We start from the raw sequence: 19,419 nt of genomic DNA on the forward strand, positions 1-19,419 counted from the left end.
ATCCACATAAGTAAGCTCATTGCTCCCAGCAAATGTTATTTATTTGCATGAATAATTATATATTTTGCAGAAGTTAATTGTAAAAATAATTAACATATTCAAAATCATGTTCATTTTCCAATAGAATTGAACTTGAAAAAGAATTAATTATGTGTACCAAAAGGGCAAGAGCAACTTGTCCTATGCCCAGAATGTGTGGTCTATCAACAAATTCTTACAACATTACATCATTACCTGCACACAACTTTCGAGTTTAAAAAAAAATGAGTTGGTGGCAAATATTTACTACACCAAATTTCTCAATTTATCTTCCAGGTAGACTGAGTCTTTTTCTTAACATGATCCATTATTACAATTATTTCGTAATAATAAACACTCAATGTTAGCATTGTTCAACATCCATTCCAATTTAACAATCAACAAAAAGTTTGATAGCAGGACTTGCAAAATCATTTTCATTCATAAGAAATAGCAAAAAAATATCAAGCTATGAACCTAGCCCCCAACAAGAGGATAGATAACTGAAGACATAGGGGGCAAAGTCTGGAAAGGCTAATCGTGATAGCGATAACATTAGAGTGGCAAATAATGATGTACGATAGTTGGAGTTAATTAGTGAACTCAATAACTCCCAAGTATATAAAATAGCTGCTAGGATATAAATTAGCCATTATAATCACTTCTAGTCTTTCCATGAATACAACAATGAATATTAGACCTCACTAAATTAAAAAGATTCACTGACTAATGCCTTTGAATAAGATTTTTGTTGGATGTCTTTGAAGAAGTGTCATCAAATAAGTTGTTTAACCTAAAAATCACTTAATCAGCCATGTTATTATTTCTTAATTTTATCCCTGAGTAAAAGAAACTTGTCTTGGTTTTCTTTTAACCATTAAACTCTTCCATCATTCTACTGAATTCTTATTATTTGTCAGTACCAAAGTTCTATGATAAACTTTATCCAACATGTTCATGCATGCAGGAGTTAGAGACTATTGTTTGTCTCTTTGATTGCTTATTGCACATACAGTGGGCAAGATCTAAAATTTCTCTCCTTTAGTCCTTTTTTCTTGTCAACTTTTAATTTCAATGTACAGTTGGAAAGTGTTTTAAATCGGATATTAATTTAACTTCTAAGACTTACAAAAAGATAGAACCTTCAACAAAAATTAGTCATCATTATGTCAATCATTCCATGAAAAGAAGCTTTTGATTGGAATACGAAAACATACCTTTTCCTTTATACTTGTTATATAGTTCCGTCAGCTGCGTGTAGTTTTTCTCTGTGAATCCGCTGTCAAAAAATCACAATAAGGATATCAGTTCTCCCCACAAACAATCATAAAAAAAAAGAAGGTTTAAAAAAAAACAGTAGATCACGATCCCAAGAAACTTAAAAATGTTATGATGATCAGAACGTGGCACCATTTGGAGGCGACATTGACGACGAGAAGGACCTTGCCCTTGTAAATCCCTAAATTCACGTCGTTGCCGATGCCATCCTGAACAAGAACAAAGAAACCCCTAACTAACCCCCTCCCCCCAAAACCAAAAGATAGAACAATCGAACCAGACGACGAAGGGAATCCGAAAGCGATTCATTACCTTGACGGTGAATTCGTGAATGGAGGTTGCATTCGGTGCGGATTGGGAACCACCCATTCCTCCGATCCGGTCTACCTCCTTCGTCGCTTCCCCTTCCCTCTCTGAGTCTCCTCTTAATCGGGACGAATCTGATAACAAACGGCCTCAACTGCAAGCCGTGGCGGACTATTAGACGCGTCAATAGTCAATCACGCACTAATCCCAGCGTTACTAATATTATAACGGTAAGTGAATTATAACATTTCACGAAACGGTAGATAAATAAACACACTAACCCCAGCGATATCAGTATTATAACGGTGAGTGAATTATAACATTTCACGTAGTAGAGCTTATTTTATTGATTATACAACGCTGTGACGATAGGATGGCAATTGGCTCCGTTTTGTCTGATACTCTTGTAATTTGGTTTAAGTATGAAAATGTCGGCCGATATTTCCTTTGTACGAAAAAGTCAACGTCAAAGTCACAGCAAAAAGCAGAGAGAGATTGCAAATTGGACAGAGACCTGAAAAAAAGAAAGAGGCTTCGCTGGTGACAGCCTCAAACCAAATCTGATCCATGACATTATTTGGTTCATGACTTTTTATTTTAAAAAAAAGTAAAATCTGGAAAACAAACTAACCTCTTCAAATTTATTAAGAGTGAATAATATCCTAATGATAAATATTTATTTAAACTTTCGTATTGTGTTTTAAGAAATTAGAATTAATCTTCTTTTATCAGATTTTTAAAGAGTAAAAATTTAAAAGGTGCCTCTTATAATTTTTAAAGGGCATAAAAATATATTAAAAGGACATTTCATTCTATTTTCATTTTAATAATATAATTATTCTATTTTGCATTCTTAAAATACATTTATTCTAATGGCAGTTATGATTACAAACACGTAATAGTCAATTTTAATAGCTTAATTTACATCTAGCTGCTATAATTATATTTATTGCAGATATAAAATTTTTAGTTACAACAGTGTGGAAACGATATTCTTGTTAAAATGGACTCTTTTCCACCCTAACGGATTGCATCCTGCAATCAATAGGATAATTATTGAAACCCCCATTTCTTAACTTTAATAATGAATTTTCATGAAAAAAAACTGCAATTTGAACCTGACTGAAAGGTACGGAACGATGTGGTAATGCATCGATTTCAACTCGATGCATTACTACAACGTTCGCATCTGAATCAACACAACCACCAGCCGTTTAACTTTGAACCAAAGCATGCAGTTTTTAAATCATGAGCATCAAGAACATCAACAGCAACAAATCCACTGTCTTTTATTCTTTCTCAGCTTACAACCTTCCTAGGGTGAAGAATCGGTAACATACCGTCTTGGAATGCTCAGCAGGTCCTTCCCTGTAAAAGGAGATGACCAATCATATGACCCGGACGAGTATGAAGAGTCATCGGTTGCAAGACTATCACCCTGTATGCCGATAACCGCTGAGTGTGAGTTCACAGTACGCTTCACCATTTTCCCACCCATGAACATGGTAGACCATGTAGACGGCAAGTTGTTGATCTTGTGGGATGGCTTCATGAAATCTGTATCCATGCTCCAATCTATAGAGGTATAGTCGTATGTTGTTGACCCACTGGAACACCAGTCATCGGAAGATGAAGCAGACAGACCAGAAGGCAAGCTAGTAAGGAGACCAGGCGAAGAAGGTATGCCAGGTGACAGTGTGGATGAACTTGAAGGGTTGAATGGAGTGCCCCAACCGGTTGGAAAGGAATCCACGGGATTAGAAGCAGGTCGGAAATGATTTGGGTTAATAAATTGTTGGGCAGTAGAACCATGCAAACCCAGGAAAGATGAGCTCGGAAGGAGACCTCCATTTTCCACCTTTATCAACCCCATGCTAGATGTACCATTCGGATACCATCCTGTGGAAGTCGGCGGTGATGTACTGGTGATGTTCGGGCTTGTTGATGCAGGGTTTTGTTTGGCATGGAGAGACTGAGGCCGCTGCATTACAATGACAGGCTCCCTCAATGCCACTGATGGCAGGTTAGGTTTCATTTCATTACTTGTCATCACATACCGATTGGCTGGAGGCACAGCTACCTGCAGAGAGGTTGGCAAAGAGTATGCAGCAGATGAGGTCGAGCTACCATTTGACCACCTTTTATCCATGGAAGCAACCACTTGGGGTCTTCCCCAATCTGTCTTAGGCAGTAACCTTCTTGAAGACCGCAAATTCTTATTCCCAGACTCTGCAACTCCGGTTGCAAAAGTTTTGTTATGACTCAAATCTTGTTCTTCTCTTCGTTGTAGAGTGACAACTGGAACTGCTCCCTTTAGTTGAGGTCTTAATGACACATTTTGAACAGGCATTACCATCTTATTGTCAAGAGTCCCACTTGCTGTGACAGAGTCATCTGCTTCTTCCAATTTCAATGGAGCAGCCTTTACTTCCTGCTTATGTGCCTTCAAAGTCTCTTCAGTCTTCTCTAAGTCACCCTCACATGCAACTACAGCCCTTTCCACTTCCTGCTTCGTGCACTTAAATTTCATCTCCAAATCCGATATCTTTACAAGCTCTGCAGTTATATCAATTTTCATGTTGACAGAACTGTCGATATTTGCTGCAATATGATGCTTGCTCTCTTCGCTCAGTTCAAGGAGCCATGAAATGGACTCTTCAACACGTCCTTCATTTTGTATAAGAGCCATTGTTGCCTCCTCAGAAGAGAACCCCATGGCTACAATTTTCTGAGCAAGCATCTCCAGTTTCCTAGACATGAGGTACCCACTACAGCGTTCATGTAACTCCTGAGCACGTCTTTCCTTCTGCCGTTGATGCTTTCTCTCATTTTTCTGTCTAATCTTCTCCCGCTTGTCCGTGTCACAGCCAGGTATAGATTCAATACGAGGTCCATTACTAGTGGTTTTCTCCTTTTGTTCATCTTCTCCAGAATCACCAGTGGTACTAACAGAATGATCCTCTGTTTCATCTATTGTTCCAAAACGTCCATTGTTTTGGCCTGGCACAGAAACAGAGCTCGTCGTATCAAAATTGTGGAATGTTCCTGAATCTGGATTGTATCCACTTGACTGGACACCATTTCCATGGTTAACAGCCAAAACAGGCTTTGAAGAAACTTTGCCTTGTTCCTTGACTGTCTTTGCAGGCAATTTCTCCATGGCCTTAGATTTAGAAGCCGGGGACATTTCTCACTTATTTAACAGCAACTTTCCTGCATGGAATCATTAAGAATATTAATTGACAAAATCTTCATTACATGGATAAGTCGCTCAGCACTATGAAACTAGCACAGAAACATAAACAAAAATAAAGCAACGAAGTGCCACGGACTAGTCTCACCAGTCACCACACTGCAAGTAATAGAGAAGATTATAAAATGCATAGTACAACAATCAAGTGCTGCCTAAATTCTTTTGCTTAACCTTCCTGCTCTTCCCACAAGAATTTACTTGTAAAGGTTCAAGCAACAAAAGTTTATGTACATCAAGCAATTTCTGATCAATGATTATTTTGTTTTCTCAATTACTGAGGTGAAGAACTTTCAAGAAGCAAGTAGAGGGTTACAAACTCATCAGCCAGCATCAAGTCGAAGGATGTAAGGAGTTCATAGAGATGCATCATAACCAATTTGAGGGTCATGGAATGCAAATATCCTCATCAGCCCTAGAAACTAAGGTCCGACAAGGGGAGCATTAAATCACGATATCAACCTCAATGTGCAGTTGAAGGACTCAAATCTGTGGGTCAGAGACCAGCTTCAAATGTTGTCAACCAGAGCTTGAAGGAATTTTCCTCCAATGCAAGCCTCGGAGTAGTGCCACGTATACTGAATTCTGTCAATAAGTAAAAACACAGTACCAGTCCACAAGCACAATAAGATCAGGAATGTACCTAAATGAACAGGAAGGCTAAGTTGACACCGCAAATACAATAGAAGAGAGATGTCCCATGAGTCCATTAAGGCATTTGCAAACCACAATTAGGAACAGATCTGCAGGTTGAATCAGTGGGCAAATGGGACATTATACCAATTTGAGTTTGGACACTGACTGCAATGCACTAGATCAATGAGAACAACAGACATTTCTTTATAAACTACACTAACAAATAAATCCCTTGTTAATTGATAGTAAGGACCTTATTTATTGGTCCAAATTAAGAATCTCTCTCTCAGAGGTCATGAATGTTTGATTGATCAAACGATCCAACTCAAACCTTTTTAACCAATAAAGGTCAAGTTTTTTTTTACTGATTTCTGAGTGTTCCAAAAGGTAGGCTATGAGGAATAGAACATCACTAAAATATGTACAAATCTTGGTTTACAGACTCCTTCAATGTCTATAATTTAGACTTTCCTGTGATGCACATACAAGTACTTCAATCTTAGATTAGCAGCAACAATTTGAATAGCTGTAGAACTACAACTTTTGTCTTTGTGTTACTAACTACTTATCCCAATTTGGATGCTATGGAATTTCAATTTGTGTGTTTAAGGGCATCAAGACATGCTAATATTGTATTTTTTTATTGCAACTAGGTTGCATTAATAATACACAAAGGTCATCAATTTTTTGATGATGTAACAATGCGCCATCAGAACCAATAACAAGCAAAGGGGAATGATGCTTGGATCAATCATGAAACCTAGCACACCCTCGTACCATCCATGGAGATTGTTCCCTCAAACAAGGCACAAGAAGTACCTAATGAGAAGCATTGTGCAAGTGTGTGGCATCCTATGTGTATGTTTCTAGGCAAACCCTAAGAAATAAATTCCAATTTCCACACTTAAATGACTACCATAGTTAGAAGAACATAGAAGTACCTATTACTCTGTTTATTTAGAATAGAAGCAAGAAACCTGATACAATAATGATATTGCTCCAGAGCACACCATAAGTTGGAAACCAGGTAACCATAAACAACAAATATAGTTTTTAGAAAAACATTTCCATAATAATATTTTCTTTTTATGGGTTACAAGTTTACAACACATGCAGTAATTTTTTTTATTAACTGAGATGGAAACTAGGTGACCACAACCTCCAATAATGGCTTTTGCAACAAGTGTTTCACAATAACCCTTGTCTTCTAGAATTCCCATGTTTTTCTTCTGTTCTAGATCATATAATGCTCCCCTTAACTCTTTCCACTTCAAATCGCTCCTTAAAATATTTTCCTTATTGATGCTATTATCTCTAACAAAGTTACTCTACAATCAGAACCTTTAGAGTGATCAACATCCAAGTAAGATCCAAAATAAGCTAGGATTTTATGAATATCTAATTCTTAGCTCACATACCCTTAGTACAAAAGAACTTGTGGGAAAAGATGATTTTGTAACCATGTATCCCTAAAATTTAGGCTGAAAATATTCCATAAATCATGGATTATGATTCCATAAATCATGGAATATGATAATCTCACTAGTTAGCATAATTGATAAGATAACTTATTCTTTAAAATCTAACAAATTTCCAATAAACTTTTCGGGAATTAGCTATGTGATCATATACCATAATTTACAGAATCATGAATTATCCATATAATAATTCATATAATAGTTACGATTCATCTTATAGAAGTTATTACTAGTTATAATGTCATATAAAGATTGAATACTTTAAAAATTGCAATATATTTTTCAGATATTAGCTATATGAGTAATTTTATTTATAATTCATGATATTAGAATTATAGTGTTTCAATGTTTATATCAACATTGTTGCAACGGTAATGTTGTTGCATGCGACCAAAAGGTCTTTTTGTTTAATGTTTATATCAATATACTATATTCAAAGTAAACCCATATGATAAATGCCAAACATGGTTCTAAAATATTTCAATAAAAGTTATAGGATCTTACAATCCTACAATTTGAGCCTGAACTTAATCCTGTACCTAAGTAGGATCTTGATCAAGACAACCTTACTTGCAACTCCATCCACTCTTAAAGTTAAGTTGGATTTACTTGATTGGATGATTAACAGGAGGAGGTAGGGGAAGGAAAGACACAAATAGTTAAGACAAACACAATCATGCAACGAAGAGTAAATTCTTTTCTTTGAATAATACTTGCCTGCTATGAATTTCACATGTCATTGTTAGTTCTTTCCTATACAAGATATTGTTTAATTTTTATTCATATAACAAATATGACTAAAGAATCATAGCATGCTTATTGTAATCATATAGTTGCCTACCTGCATTTCCACAGTCCTACTATTTACCAAAGAAATAAAATGAATCTGCCTAAAAGCTTAAAATATGAGCACTTTGCTTTGTTCGAGGTAGCACCTAAGTTAGTGCTTAGAACATCAGAAAATGCTGAAACAAGTGATTTTGCCAAATAATTCATAGAATAACAACACTACAACTTTAGCCTACAGAAGAACAATATGTTGTGATGCATAATATGTTGAATCATTTCACATACAATATTCACTATCTACCAATCTAAGCCAAACAAGATGAGCAGTCAAACCAGAATATGGATCAGTAGATCAATTGAGCAACTACAAATCTAGTGAGATATTTATAATCATGCATTGTTTTAGAAAGCAATCCATACAATTCATGTGTGTATGCAATGATTCCACATCAGATTGCAGATATAGCCATATACCACCTTTTATTTTTAAAATGGCCCAAAATAAAGTTAATTAATTAGCCCAACCTAATTTAATATCTTTGATAACAGAATAAGAATGAGACAATGTTTCAATTAAGATTAACTTAATGCAATAGAAAAGGAAGAGATTAGTTGGCTGAAATATAAAATGAAAAAATATGGTTAATTGATAATATAAATTTTAACAGAGATATTTGTATATATAAAATGAAGAGGAGGCTTGGCGCAACGATAAAATTGCTACTTTATGACCAAAAGGTCACATGTTCGAATGCTGGAAACAACCTCTTGCAAAAAGTAGGATAAGGCTGCGTACAATGAATCCTTCCCCGAGACCCCGCTTAGCGGGAGCTTCGTGCACTCGGCTGTCTTTTTTTTTATTTGTATATATAAAATGAAAAAAATATGATTGCTTGATGATATAAATTTTGGCAGAGACATTTGTATATTGCATATGCCATAAGATTTAATTAGAAAATTTTGATAGCTAACTAGCTGATGAGTAATTGATGATATGTATGCCCAATTGCATATGCATGCACCTAAACACCAAGATTTTAAGAAACTGAGATTCAGGAAGGGTCTCAGCCAAGACTTACATTTCATGTATCAAATTCAATTTGTTCCATGGACTACGAACTAGAATAATAAATAATCAGATATGGAATATGCCGCTCTATTGACTCATATTGAAAGCAAGAGATAATATCAAGTTTCCCATTTGAGAAGCACATTGAAGTGGAAGATTGATTGCTGCTCTTGGGTCAATGTTCATCACAAGATGGAAAAATATAGAACCTCACCATCACTAGGCAAAAGATAAGACAGTCTATCTAGTTTAGATGGCCGACAAGATGAGCCAGATTACCAGATAACAGATCTCGTGCACAGACACTAAGATAAATCTATCATGCACGTTAACTATTTGTTAAATCACATACTGATTCAAAAGAGAAAAAATATTACCGGATTTATTTATTTAATAATAATAACCCCGAACTATTCTACCCCGATTTCAAGCTTAATCATTTGGCACGTAGGTCTATCTTCCATCAATAGAAAGAGAAATGGTCCTCAGGCAGAGGAAGATCCAAATGCACACAATCACCATAAACGACCAAGCGAATCAAACGAATGCAACGAGGAATCCTAAGAAAAATGTCGGAAGATTCCATCGTACGGATGCCCATCGAATCCGCGCGATCCAACACAAAAATGCGAGGCCACCGAAATGAGAATCCCGCAAATTAAAGCACCAACCGAAGTCAGCCCGCCGGATCCTCCTCCCGAGCAAATCAGCCGAGATATATACACATCGACTAACAATCACATCTCCCATGGGGAACCAATAAATAGATCACCAAATCCACAAATAGCAATCACAATCGTCCGCATCTAGATCAAATCCGTAAAATACTATAGCCGAACACCGAAAAAAAAAAAACTGAGCGGGCGAACCTACGGAGATGAATCGGAGCGAAGTCCAGCTGAGGCAGGGCGGAGACGAAGACAGGAAGCGCGATGGAAGGCCGAGAAAAGCAAAGGTAGGGTTTTGAAGGAACGGGAATTGGGTGAAGGGACGAGAGAAGCCGATCGCTTTTCTTTTCTTTTCTCTCCTAATTCGCTGCTGCTACGCACGGACGCGAACGCTTTATAAATCGGAATGGAGACAGTGGATTTTTGGGCTCCGCGTATTTACCATAAATACATAAATAAATATAACAAAATTTAAAAAAGTGCCGTTTTGTTGTTGATATTGTTAAAATAATATTCCATATTGAAAAATATAAAAAGGCATGCGTTAAAATGCTAGAATATTAAATAATAAATTACTACAGCGTAATTTGATTTCTAAGTAATCGATTAAAGCTACTTTAATATTAATTATTTTACCATAATTACTACATTATTTTAACGTTACTTAAAATTATTCTTCTGACTTTATTAAAATTATTTCAATTTAGTTAAAAAATTATAACATAAAATATATAATTAAAACTGTTTTAAGTATTTTTACTGAAATCATTTTAATATCAATTAAATTATTTTACATTGACTAAAATTATTCAAGTCGCTCCAAGTAGCTATCAAACATCCTTATATTATAAAATAAAATAAAAATCCTTTAAAAAATAATTTAAAAAATCTTTTGTTCATTTTTACCTCACAAAATCAAAATACATTATTATTTTGCATAAATTAATTAAAATTTTATTATAATTAATAGCTTCCTTAAAAATAATAACACTGTCTCTTATTCTTTATTTCTCTTGGATTTTAATTCATGTAACATTTATGTATTGCTATAAAATAAATTGATATAATAATTTTGTTTACATTGACTAATCACGTCCAACCTCCACATTCGATCATCATATGAATCAAAAAAGTAAGATGACTCCATGAACCGATTATTTGAGAAAAACACTTTCACTTACCATCACATCAACCTTGGGCAGATAATAATTTTTTCGACTAAACTTGAGATAACTGATTAGCTCTATCAAAACTTTTTTTTTTTTATCATTGAAATAAACCAAAAATGACTGTAACAAATGCTATATCAGTTCTCTATTTTTTTTAAATTAATCGTCTATTAAAATAAATTTATTCATTAATTTATTAAAATTGTGACTCGATCCCTGTGAGAAATTGAGGAAGCCTCTGGACAGATATAATTATTTTTGAAGTTAGATAAAAGTAAATTGGGTTCATTTAAATTTAACAAACACTCAAAATGAGTATTCTTTAAGTATTTACGCGGTAGATTTTAATATAAAAAATCTAACCCGCTTCTGTTTTTTAGTCTCTTTTAAAATATAAAAACTTCCACGCGGTAAATTTTAATTAAAAAATAATTTAATTTTGATTTAACTCAGCTTGAAACTAATAATTAAAATTGATAATTTTATTTTGTATGGGTTGATTTAATTCCCAAGAGTTAACTTCCGGATTCGGTCCAGGTTAGCTCAACCCGCTACTGCTTCCGATGACAAGGGCGATATCAGTCATTTCACACCGGCGAAAACCCAAATCACATCTCCTATTTCCTTCCTCTTCCACCTTCCCAGTTCGTCGGTCGCTCTCTCTCCCGTCTCACTCCGTCGTCGTCCTCGTCTCCGGTGCGAAGAGCAACGCTTTGCATCGCCTATTACTCTCCAACCTTCTCTCCCCTGAGGCGAGAGATCGATGGGAACTCTAGGGAGGGCGATATACACCGTTGGATTCTGGATCCGGGAAACCGGCCAGGCCATCGACCGTCTTGGCTGCCGCCTCCAGGGAAACTACCTTTTCCAGGAACAACGTAAGACTCCTTCCTCCCCTTGTTTTGGACGGTAAATCTTGTGTCTGATAATCGGGTTGTGTGTGGTATCTCTCGCTCAGGCACCTGGCATTTTTTTTTTCTTTTTGCCTTGGTTGTATCTTGGCTCTTGTAACATTATTTAGGCGTCACTCAATATGGATAGTAGAGGTTTAACCTCATTATGGTGACTTTAGGTAATTCAGTTTTTGTTTTTGTTTCAGAGTGCCAAAAATAGTCCTGTGTTTCCATCCGATACTATATTTCATGATGATCTATCGAGTTGTTTATTCACTTACTTCGTTTTCTTAAACTTTCTTATATTAATGATATTTTCCTCAAAATCTAAAGGCAATTAAGCATGTTTGAATGCATCCTTTTCATTGTTTGTCATCAAAAGGTCAGCTGTCTGTAATTTATAGATTGAATTATCTGTGCAAGATAGTAGTCTACATTTGCATGCCCGAAACAAGTTGATTTTAGCTTATCCAGGGTACTAATCCACATTCCATTTTTAAGATTCCTTCAATTCTACGAGCCAACTTTGTTTTCATATTAAGTGCACCATCAAGCTATTCTACTGTAATTTTGTCATCTCATAATAGAATTTGAGTTTAAACTTAGACTTGTCTAAAATTGAAAGTCAGTGAGCTGCTGAGTTACCTGGGATTATAATATAATATTATAGATGATTGGACAATGTAATATTATCCTAGATATACATTTAGGGTCGTCAGTGAACCAAGGTTAACTATTTCATTCAATAAAATTATTGATCCCTTTCTTTCCATTTAGTTATGACGTTGAAAAAAATTTGGGTGGTATTATCACGTGCTATCTGTAATGCCCAACCATATATTCTGCACATATTCTGATTATCAGCTTGGAATCTGCAGACAGATCCACAAATTCCATATAGTTCAGGTTCAGAATATGGAACATTTATATTTGATTGGAATCTGGTTCTCTAATCTTTCAACCTCTGTAGTGTTCTTAGGCTCAAATTAACTTCACTTTCTTTATTAATGTCTATGCTAGTTCTATAATTCTATTTCTCAGTCGTCAACAATCTATATCTAATAAAAAAAAATTGTGTTGCACGATTGCATTGAACTTCATCAGTAAAGCAGTGAGGTATCATATTTTAAGCTTTTAGTTTAGTGAATTGTACAATTGTACAATTAATTGGACACGGCCCACAGCCCGTATGCATTTGCCATATGCACCTATTTGATATATTTACCATGTTTGAGATACAATAATCCAATTTCATTGGTCAAAAACAACAAACATCTAGGTGCACACATAGAAGTATATAAATTCTTAGCATTAGTTTATATTTTCTTGAAATTGCTTTCATTTGGTGACTGGTTTGTTAATACCATCCACCATATGAACTTATATACTTCTTCTTTTTGAATACTTGAGAATATATATATATATATCATGATAAACTCCACAAATGAGCACAATTATTTGTCCACCAGTACTAGTTAACTGCCACAAGTTTTCAGTTTGGCCTTCCAAGGAGTGAAGCATATATTTTCTAGAATATTGATACAAGCCATAGGATGCATAAAATTGACAGGGAGAGAAAAGCCACAGGCTTGATGGAACATTCAAATATGGGATGCCTGTTGTAGGAACTTTAGCAAACTGATTATTCTAGGTTACGAAAAGTTTTTAGCATTTTTACGAACCCAGGAAATTAGTTTCTGAAGTTTGACTCATATTTTAAAATGCCAACAAAGTACAAAACTCTAGATTTCTGTGTCATGGATGCTTCTTGTGATTGAGAAGGTTTCCCAATTGCTTTGATCATATGTGGATTCTGGTTCTGGGAGATGACCTGCTGGCTTTTAATGAAGCAGGAAAGTTTTCTCATACATCATTTTTTTATGTTCTCAGCTTTGATACATTTCTTACTGCTATTAATGTCACGGAGTGAGAATTCATGTATGTTATTTGTTAAGTTCTTAGTATTCTAGTCTGCTATAACTTCTCTCTTATCAATTTTCAGTGTCAAGACATCGCACACTCATGAACTTATTTGACAAAGTACCTAGCGTTCACAAAGATGCTTTTGTTGCTCCAAGTGCATCTATTATTGGTGATGTCCAAGTGGGCCAAGGATCGTCAATTTGGTACGGTTGTGTTTTGCAAGGTACGCACCCTCTCTTTTAATATCTTGCTTTAACCAGACTATTTGTCTTTGTTTGGTTTTCCTTCTAAAAAACAACTTTTCGATCATCATCGTAAGAAATAACAAGAATATACTAACCTAGCTTCTTAGATTGAGGTTGGTGAATCTTTTCGACCCTGAGCTTCTAGAAGATACTTTTTTAGCCATTAACTGTAGACATGAAAATATATTTATTGTTTTTTATAAAGTTCTTTATGGTCTCCCTTGAACTCTTCTCACCGTAAAGTGTTAAATAATCATCTCACTCTGTAGAAGTATAATGTCTATGGATCTTTTATCAAATTCCCCTGTTATTTTAGACTATTTCACTTAATTTAATACCAAAGCTAGTCTAATTATTTGTGAATGTTGGTGGTTCTTGTGCTTTCTTATCCATGTGAATAATATAATATCAACAACACTAACATATGAACCATAGCTTATCTTATAAGTATCTATTTTCTTTTGGCTAAAATGGTGTGATGATTGAACTAGTGCTGGACAGCCACTCTTTTTTTTAATGTACTGTATTAGTCTTTCCTTCCTTTTGAATGATTGAGGAATACAAAACTTATTGCCAATTACTATACTCATCCTCCCTGTGTGTTTTTTTTACATAGTTTAAATCCTCGATTGTCAGCCGACCCCACCTAGTGGGAAAAGGCTTGGTTGTTGTTGTAGTTTAAATCCTCGATTGTCATTCTTAATCTTTGTCAACTTTGTTTTCCTGTTTTGGACAGTGAAGGGTCTGTCTGATCTAACAAATAATTGTATGATCCTCCAGCTTAGCTAGAATGCACTATATTAATCTACTTATATACACAATATTTATAATCACAGTAAGAGGCTTAATGGATTATTAGTTGTGAGTGTACATCACTCAAATTTTGAACAACCAATAATGCATGGGGAAAAAAAATACAACAAGAACTAGCCATGAGTCAGCTATTTGGTGTCAGTTGCATGCATCTTATTCCTCCAATGAATATCACTAAAATAATAAATTATGTAGTAATGGTTAACACGGATTGATGAGCAATGCCACTTTTTTTTCATGTAAATATATGTTAAATTATGCTAGAAGTACAATGACTTAAGAACATCCATTACAGATTGTTGAACAGGCAACATGGGTGCAAAATAAAATAAAATAAATTTACTTTTTTTTATTTGTTCCTGTTTTTGGTTATGGTCTATGGTAATATTATCCAATGATTGCATTCAATATGGATTAGTCTTGTTAATTTGTAAAATTGGTTGTTTCTGGATGTATCACTATGAGCGGCTGGTAAGGAAGAAAGATTTCCATTTGATCTCTGTATTAATTCTTGTGACTGATACTATATTATGTTTACTTTTATTGTTAATCTACAGCTCTTAATTCTTTTTTCTTATGATCCTCTGAAGGTGATGTGAATAGCATCCATGTTGGTTCTGGCACTAACATTCAAGATAATTCTCTGGTGCATGTGGCGAAATCTAATCTGAGCGGGAAGGTTCTCCCAACAATAATTGGAGATAATGTCACAATAGGTGACTAATTTAGTCATCCTCATTGACAATTTTACATCTAATTTCTTTGTGTTCGTTGAACAAATATCTTACAATTTCAATTAATTGTTCTACTTTTTGAAGCATTTCATTTCGTTATCAATGCTGGTTTCCAGTCTAGAAGTTCCTCTTGTTCTAGCCATAAAGTTTTAAGTTCAAATCCTGCATGTTTTATTGCTGCACATATTTCACATTCAAGTTCTGTTTATGCTATATCGTGCTTGTGTTACGATTTAGATTTTTGATTCAATCTGCAAGATGAATTACTTCTGTGGAGCTCATCATTGCTTTTAAATTTGCAATTTAAGGTCATAGTGCTGTCTTGCATGGATGCACTGTTGAGGATGAAGCATTTGTTGGAACTGGGGCTGTCCTGCTTGATGGAGTTATTGTTGAAAAGCATGGGATGGTAGCTGCTGGATCCCTTGTAAGGCAGAATACAAGGGTCCCATGTGGAGAGGTATCAACTATTATCCATTTAAGTCGGTTTACTCTATTTACAAAAATCATTTACTTTTTGAGTATCAATAACGCCAGTCAGTTGGTTCTATCTAACAATGCTTCTCCCAAGACCATGCTTCTTCTGAATATCATCTTTATTTTCATCTCTCACTTTTCAAATCTCTTGGTAGAAGCATGATTAGTTAAGGTGTTAAGGGAGTTATTCGGATCTCAGAATAAAGCCTTCATCTTGTATTTGGGGTGAGCAATTAATCATGATCAAAACAATAATCTTCTTCAATACATGCCATGATTTTCCTAGATTTAAAGTGAGCAATTGGGCAACAATTGTCCAAACACTGATCTTTCATCGATGATCGTGTATGGTATAGCCCTTAAGTTAATTTACTACCAAAGTTTTGTTATTCTCCAGTTCTATTATCTGTTTTTGACCTTTTTTTCCCCTTGCCACCTCTTATCTGATAAACCTATGATTGGCGAAAGGGTGAACTCGAGAGGGCAATCAGGTATTTAAGAGGTAGTGACTGAGGGAAAGAAAAGGGGCCACACATGCCAAAATTGTTTTCAGTTTCTGTTTGAAAACATTGTGATTCTATGTTGCCTGGAGTCAGCCAGTCAGATGGGAGTATCTTTTGTGGGTACGGATCCAATCATCCAAATATCGAACTTGATTATTTTTAAAAACTTGCGTGGAGGGATATCAAGTGCCCGCTTCAAGAGTTGGCAGCCAATATAGATGCAAAGGGAATATATGAAGAGTCTAAGTATCTAAGTAGTGATCTTCCGTAGGAGGAAGGTTGTGCTTCTGTAGTGGAGGCTGCAGCAACAGGTACCAAAATAGTAATGATGGAAACTGATGGAATATCTTATGGCACAGTGTGATATGTAAATATGGTTTGCAGACTGTTTAATTAGTACCAATATACTGGCTGGAATCAAAGACAGACGGAGAGGTGTCTTTGCAGTTCAATGAATGAGAGTTAGAAGCTGCAGTTGGAAGCAGCATCATGACGTGGTGAAAAAAAGGGGTTCTTAAAGCTGTTAAATGGATGTTATGTTTGATTAAGTGTTTGAAACAGATATCGACTGATATTGAAATTGCCAAATACAACACCAGAACCATCTTAGCCGGAGGAGAATGGCCTTGTTTTTGGCATAAGCAAAATGTGGGCATCCAAACATGAAATTGAGAAACCAATCTGCACCATAGTGTATGTACCCCACTGAAAAGATTTGTTTTATCAGTGAAAATTACCAAACTGCACCAGACTGAACCAAACTGAAAATTGATTTATTAGCTTATCAATTTGGTTTCAGTTTTGGACAATGGTAAACTGATCAATAAAACTAAATTGAAGCAATATACATGTATGAATATATCAGAAATAAAAATGGCAAATTACTTAACCATGTAGTTTAAGTTTCGTATTATCCAAATCGCCTAGGCAACTTTGAAAATACCCAAATCGTGTACTCGATACTGATTTTGCCCCTCACCTCGTTCATTTACGCTCACCCAATCCATTGCTACAGGGTAGCAATCGATTAAAAACTAAAAAAAAAATGATTAAAATCCTTATATGATCAAAAATTTGCTACTCTCAATATGGTGTATTGAATTAATGCTTGAGAACATGAATATAATCAGGAGTACTAGACAAGCACATATGACATTGTTCCATGTTATTCCGAGTTCTCTAGGTCCGTTAGTCTGTTTTAGCCCATTAATTCGATACATCATATTGAGAACAACGAATTTTTTAACATGATTCGGATTTTTTGGACACATTCGTGTTCAAAAAATTGCTTCTCTTAGTATGGCATATGGAAATAATGTTTGAGGACACAAATATAATCAAGAGAACTAGACGAACACATAGGACTTGGTTTTGACCACAATGGACCTAGAGAGCTCGGAATAATATGGAACAAGGTCCTATATGCTCGTCTAATTCTTTTAATTATATTCATGCCCTCAAACATCAATTCGATATACCGTATTGAGAGTAATGAATTTTTGAACACGAATGTGTCTGAACAATCTAATCAGTATTCAAAAATTCGCTGCTCTGGACCTAGAGAGCTCAAAATGACATGGAACAAAGTTTTATGTGCTCGTCTAATTCTCCTGATTTATATTCATATTCTCAAACATCAATTCGATACACCCTATTGAGAGCATCAAATTTTTTATCATAGAAGGTTTTTTAATCATTTTTTTAATGAGGTTTTTAATCGATTGCTACAATTAAAGTTATTGTTCATGGTCACATAACAACAATCGATTTGGCGAGCGAAAACAAACAAGCAGAGCAGCAAAATCGGTATTGGGTACGCGATTTGTGGATTTTTAAAGTTGCCTATGTGATTTGAGTAATATGGAACTTAAACTACATGGTTTATTGATTTGCTGAAATAAAAAAGTTATATTATTTCTTTAATCTATTTAACTGGCTAATTTTTAAAATTATTTTCAACTTAATGATTAGGTTCGAATTGAAAATACTAAACTGGTAAGTTGAACCGGCCTAACCCTACTTGATGAATGGAAAATGTAAGGACTCTTGAAATGGTAGCATGTGATGGTTGTTGAAGCTAGTGGATCTGATTTGCTAACTGATGTGCAGCACAAATACAATAATATAGCATTCCATAAACTTTAATGGAAGAATAAGATTCATATTAGCCGACTCCATATAGTTGGAACAAACTTGACTTTGACAGCAATGACGATGCTTTTGATGACAAATATCAAAATTTATTAAATGAACTAGGAACATATTATTGCCAAGTTGGATTGCCCTATAACTGTATCTGATCCAGTGAGTAATTGTATTATGCAACAATGTCTGGATTAACCAATCTCAAACTTGGTTTGAAGTTCTCATCCAATAAATATTGGAGGAGTTCCTCTGACAACTGCTGAATCCTGATGAAATAAGATTGGTGATTTTCACTTATTGATAGACAGAAATTAGTGATAATCTTGCATAGAGTTTAGTGTCAGGATAAGATAAAATTCATATAGCCAACTCAAACAGTTAAGAGAAACAGTCTGATGCAGAAGAGCATAATTGAAAAGATTTCACTCATTTGTAACACATTTCTCATGCGACAGGTTTGGGGAGGCAATCCTGCAAAATTTATGAGGAAACTTACTGAAGAAGAGATGGCCTTCATTGTGCAGTCTGCTGCCAACTATGCCAATTTGGCCCAGGTGCATGCGGCTGAGAATGCTAAATCTCTTGACGAGATTGAGTTTGAGAAAGTACTGCACAAGAAGTTCGCTCGCAGAGATGAGGAGTATGATTCCCTCCAGAGCTAATTCTCCCAGACAACATCTTACCGGACAAAGCATGAACTGCTGCTTCTTAGTAAATTTGTGCCAGACCAGCTCACTTCATGGGATAGATTTGTCTTGAGCGTTTGGTGGTCTGCTTTTTCTTTCATTCGTTACGATAATAATTTTGAGTGAGGCTCATTCTAGTCTTTGGCCACACACTCTTGTATTCTGTTCATTTTTTGCATGGTTTTACGAGGATGTTACTTGGAGTCATCTGACGAGAAACGTGAGTGATTCTTGTAAAACAGTTATATTTAATGCAGAGACCTGCATGAATATGATATATTCGTGTGTGGACAGGATTGCTAGTGATGCAGCTCTGAACTCTCCTCTACAGTGGACAAA

At 35.2% G+C, this 19,419-nt stretch overlaps 3 protein-coding genes across 4 annotated transcripts; 1 reads left to right on the forward strand and 2 right to left on the reverse strand.

Annotated features, from left to right (window-relative positions):
* LOC122037168 (probable glutathione peroxidase 4) lies at positions 1-1,803 on the reverse strand. The gene is made up of 3 exons (XM_042596636.1): positions 1,609-1,803; positions 1,429-1,505; positions 1-1,297 (listed from the first exon to the last, which is right to left on the reverse strand). Exons 1-3 carry the CDS (start codon positions 1,663-1,665, stop codon positions 1,192-1,194), a joined length of 240 nt encoding a protein of 79 aa, XP_042452570.1. The 5' UTR covers positions 1,666-1,803; the 3' UTR covers positions 1-1,191.
* Positions 1,804-2,821: 1,018 nt separating this feature from the next.
* LOC122037167 lies at positions 2,822-9,883 on the reverse strand. 2 transcript variants are annotated; one of them, XM_042596634.1, is made up of 2 exons: positions 9,698-9,883; positions 2,822-4,815 (listed from the first exon to the last, which is right to left on the reverse strand). In XM_042596634.1, exon 2 carries the CDS (start codon positions 4,787-4,789, stop codon positions 2,918-2,920), a length of 1,872 nt encoding a protein of 623 aa, XP_042452568.1. In that variant the 5' UTR covers positions 4,790-4,815; positions 9,698-9,883; the 3' UTR covers positions 2,822-2,917. The 2 variants fall into 2 exon arrangements, with proteins under 2 accessions (XP_042452568.1, XP_042452569.1); XM_042596635.1 differs by having other exon boundaries at positions 9,694-9,882.
* Positions 9,884-11,262: 1,379 nt separating this feature from the next.
* On the forward strand, positions 11,263-19,386 carry LOC122037169 (gamma carbonic anhydrase 1, mitochondrial-like). The gene is made up of 5 exons (XM_042596637.1): positions 11,263-11,539; positions 13,557-13,700; positions 15,126-15,251; positions 15,578-15,729; positions 18,850-19,386. Exons 1-5 carry the CDS (start codon positions 11,425-11,427, stop codon positions 19,054-19,056), a joined length of 744 nt encoding a protein of 247 aa, XP_042452571.1. The 5' UTR covers positions 11,263-11,424; the 3' UTR covers positions 19,057-19,386.
* The last annotated feature ends 33 nt before the right edge of the window (positions 19,387-19,419 follow it).

The sequence above is a fragment of the Zingiber officinale genome, unplaced genomic scaffold (assembly GCF_018446385.1).
Source record: "Zingiber officinale cultivar Zhangliang unplaced genomic scaffold, Zo_v1.1 ctg240, whole genome shotgun sequence".
NCBI classification, from domain to species: Eukaryota; Viridiplantae; Streptophyta; class Magnoliopsida; order Zingiberales; family Zingiberaceae; genus Zingiber; species Zingiber officinale.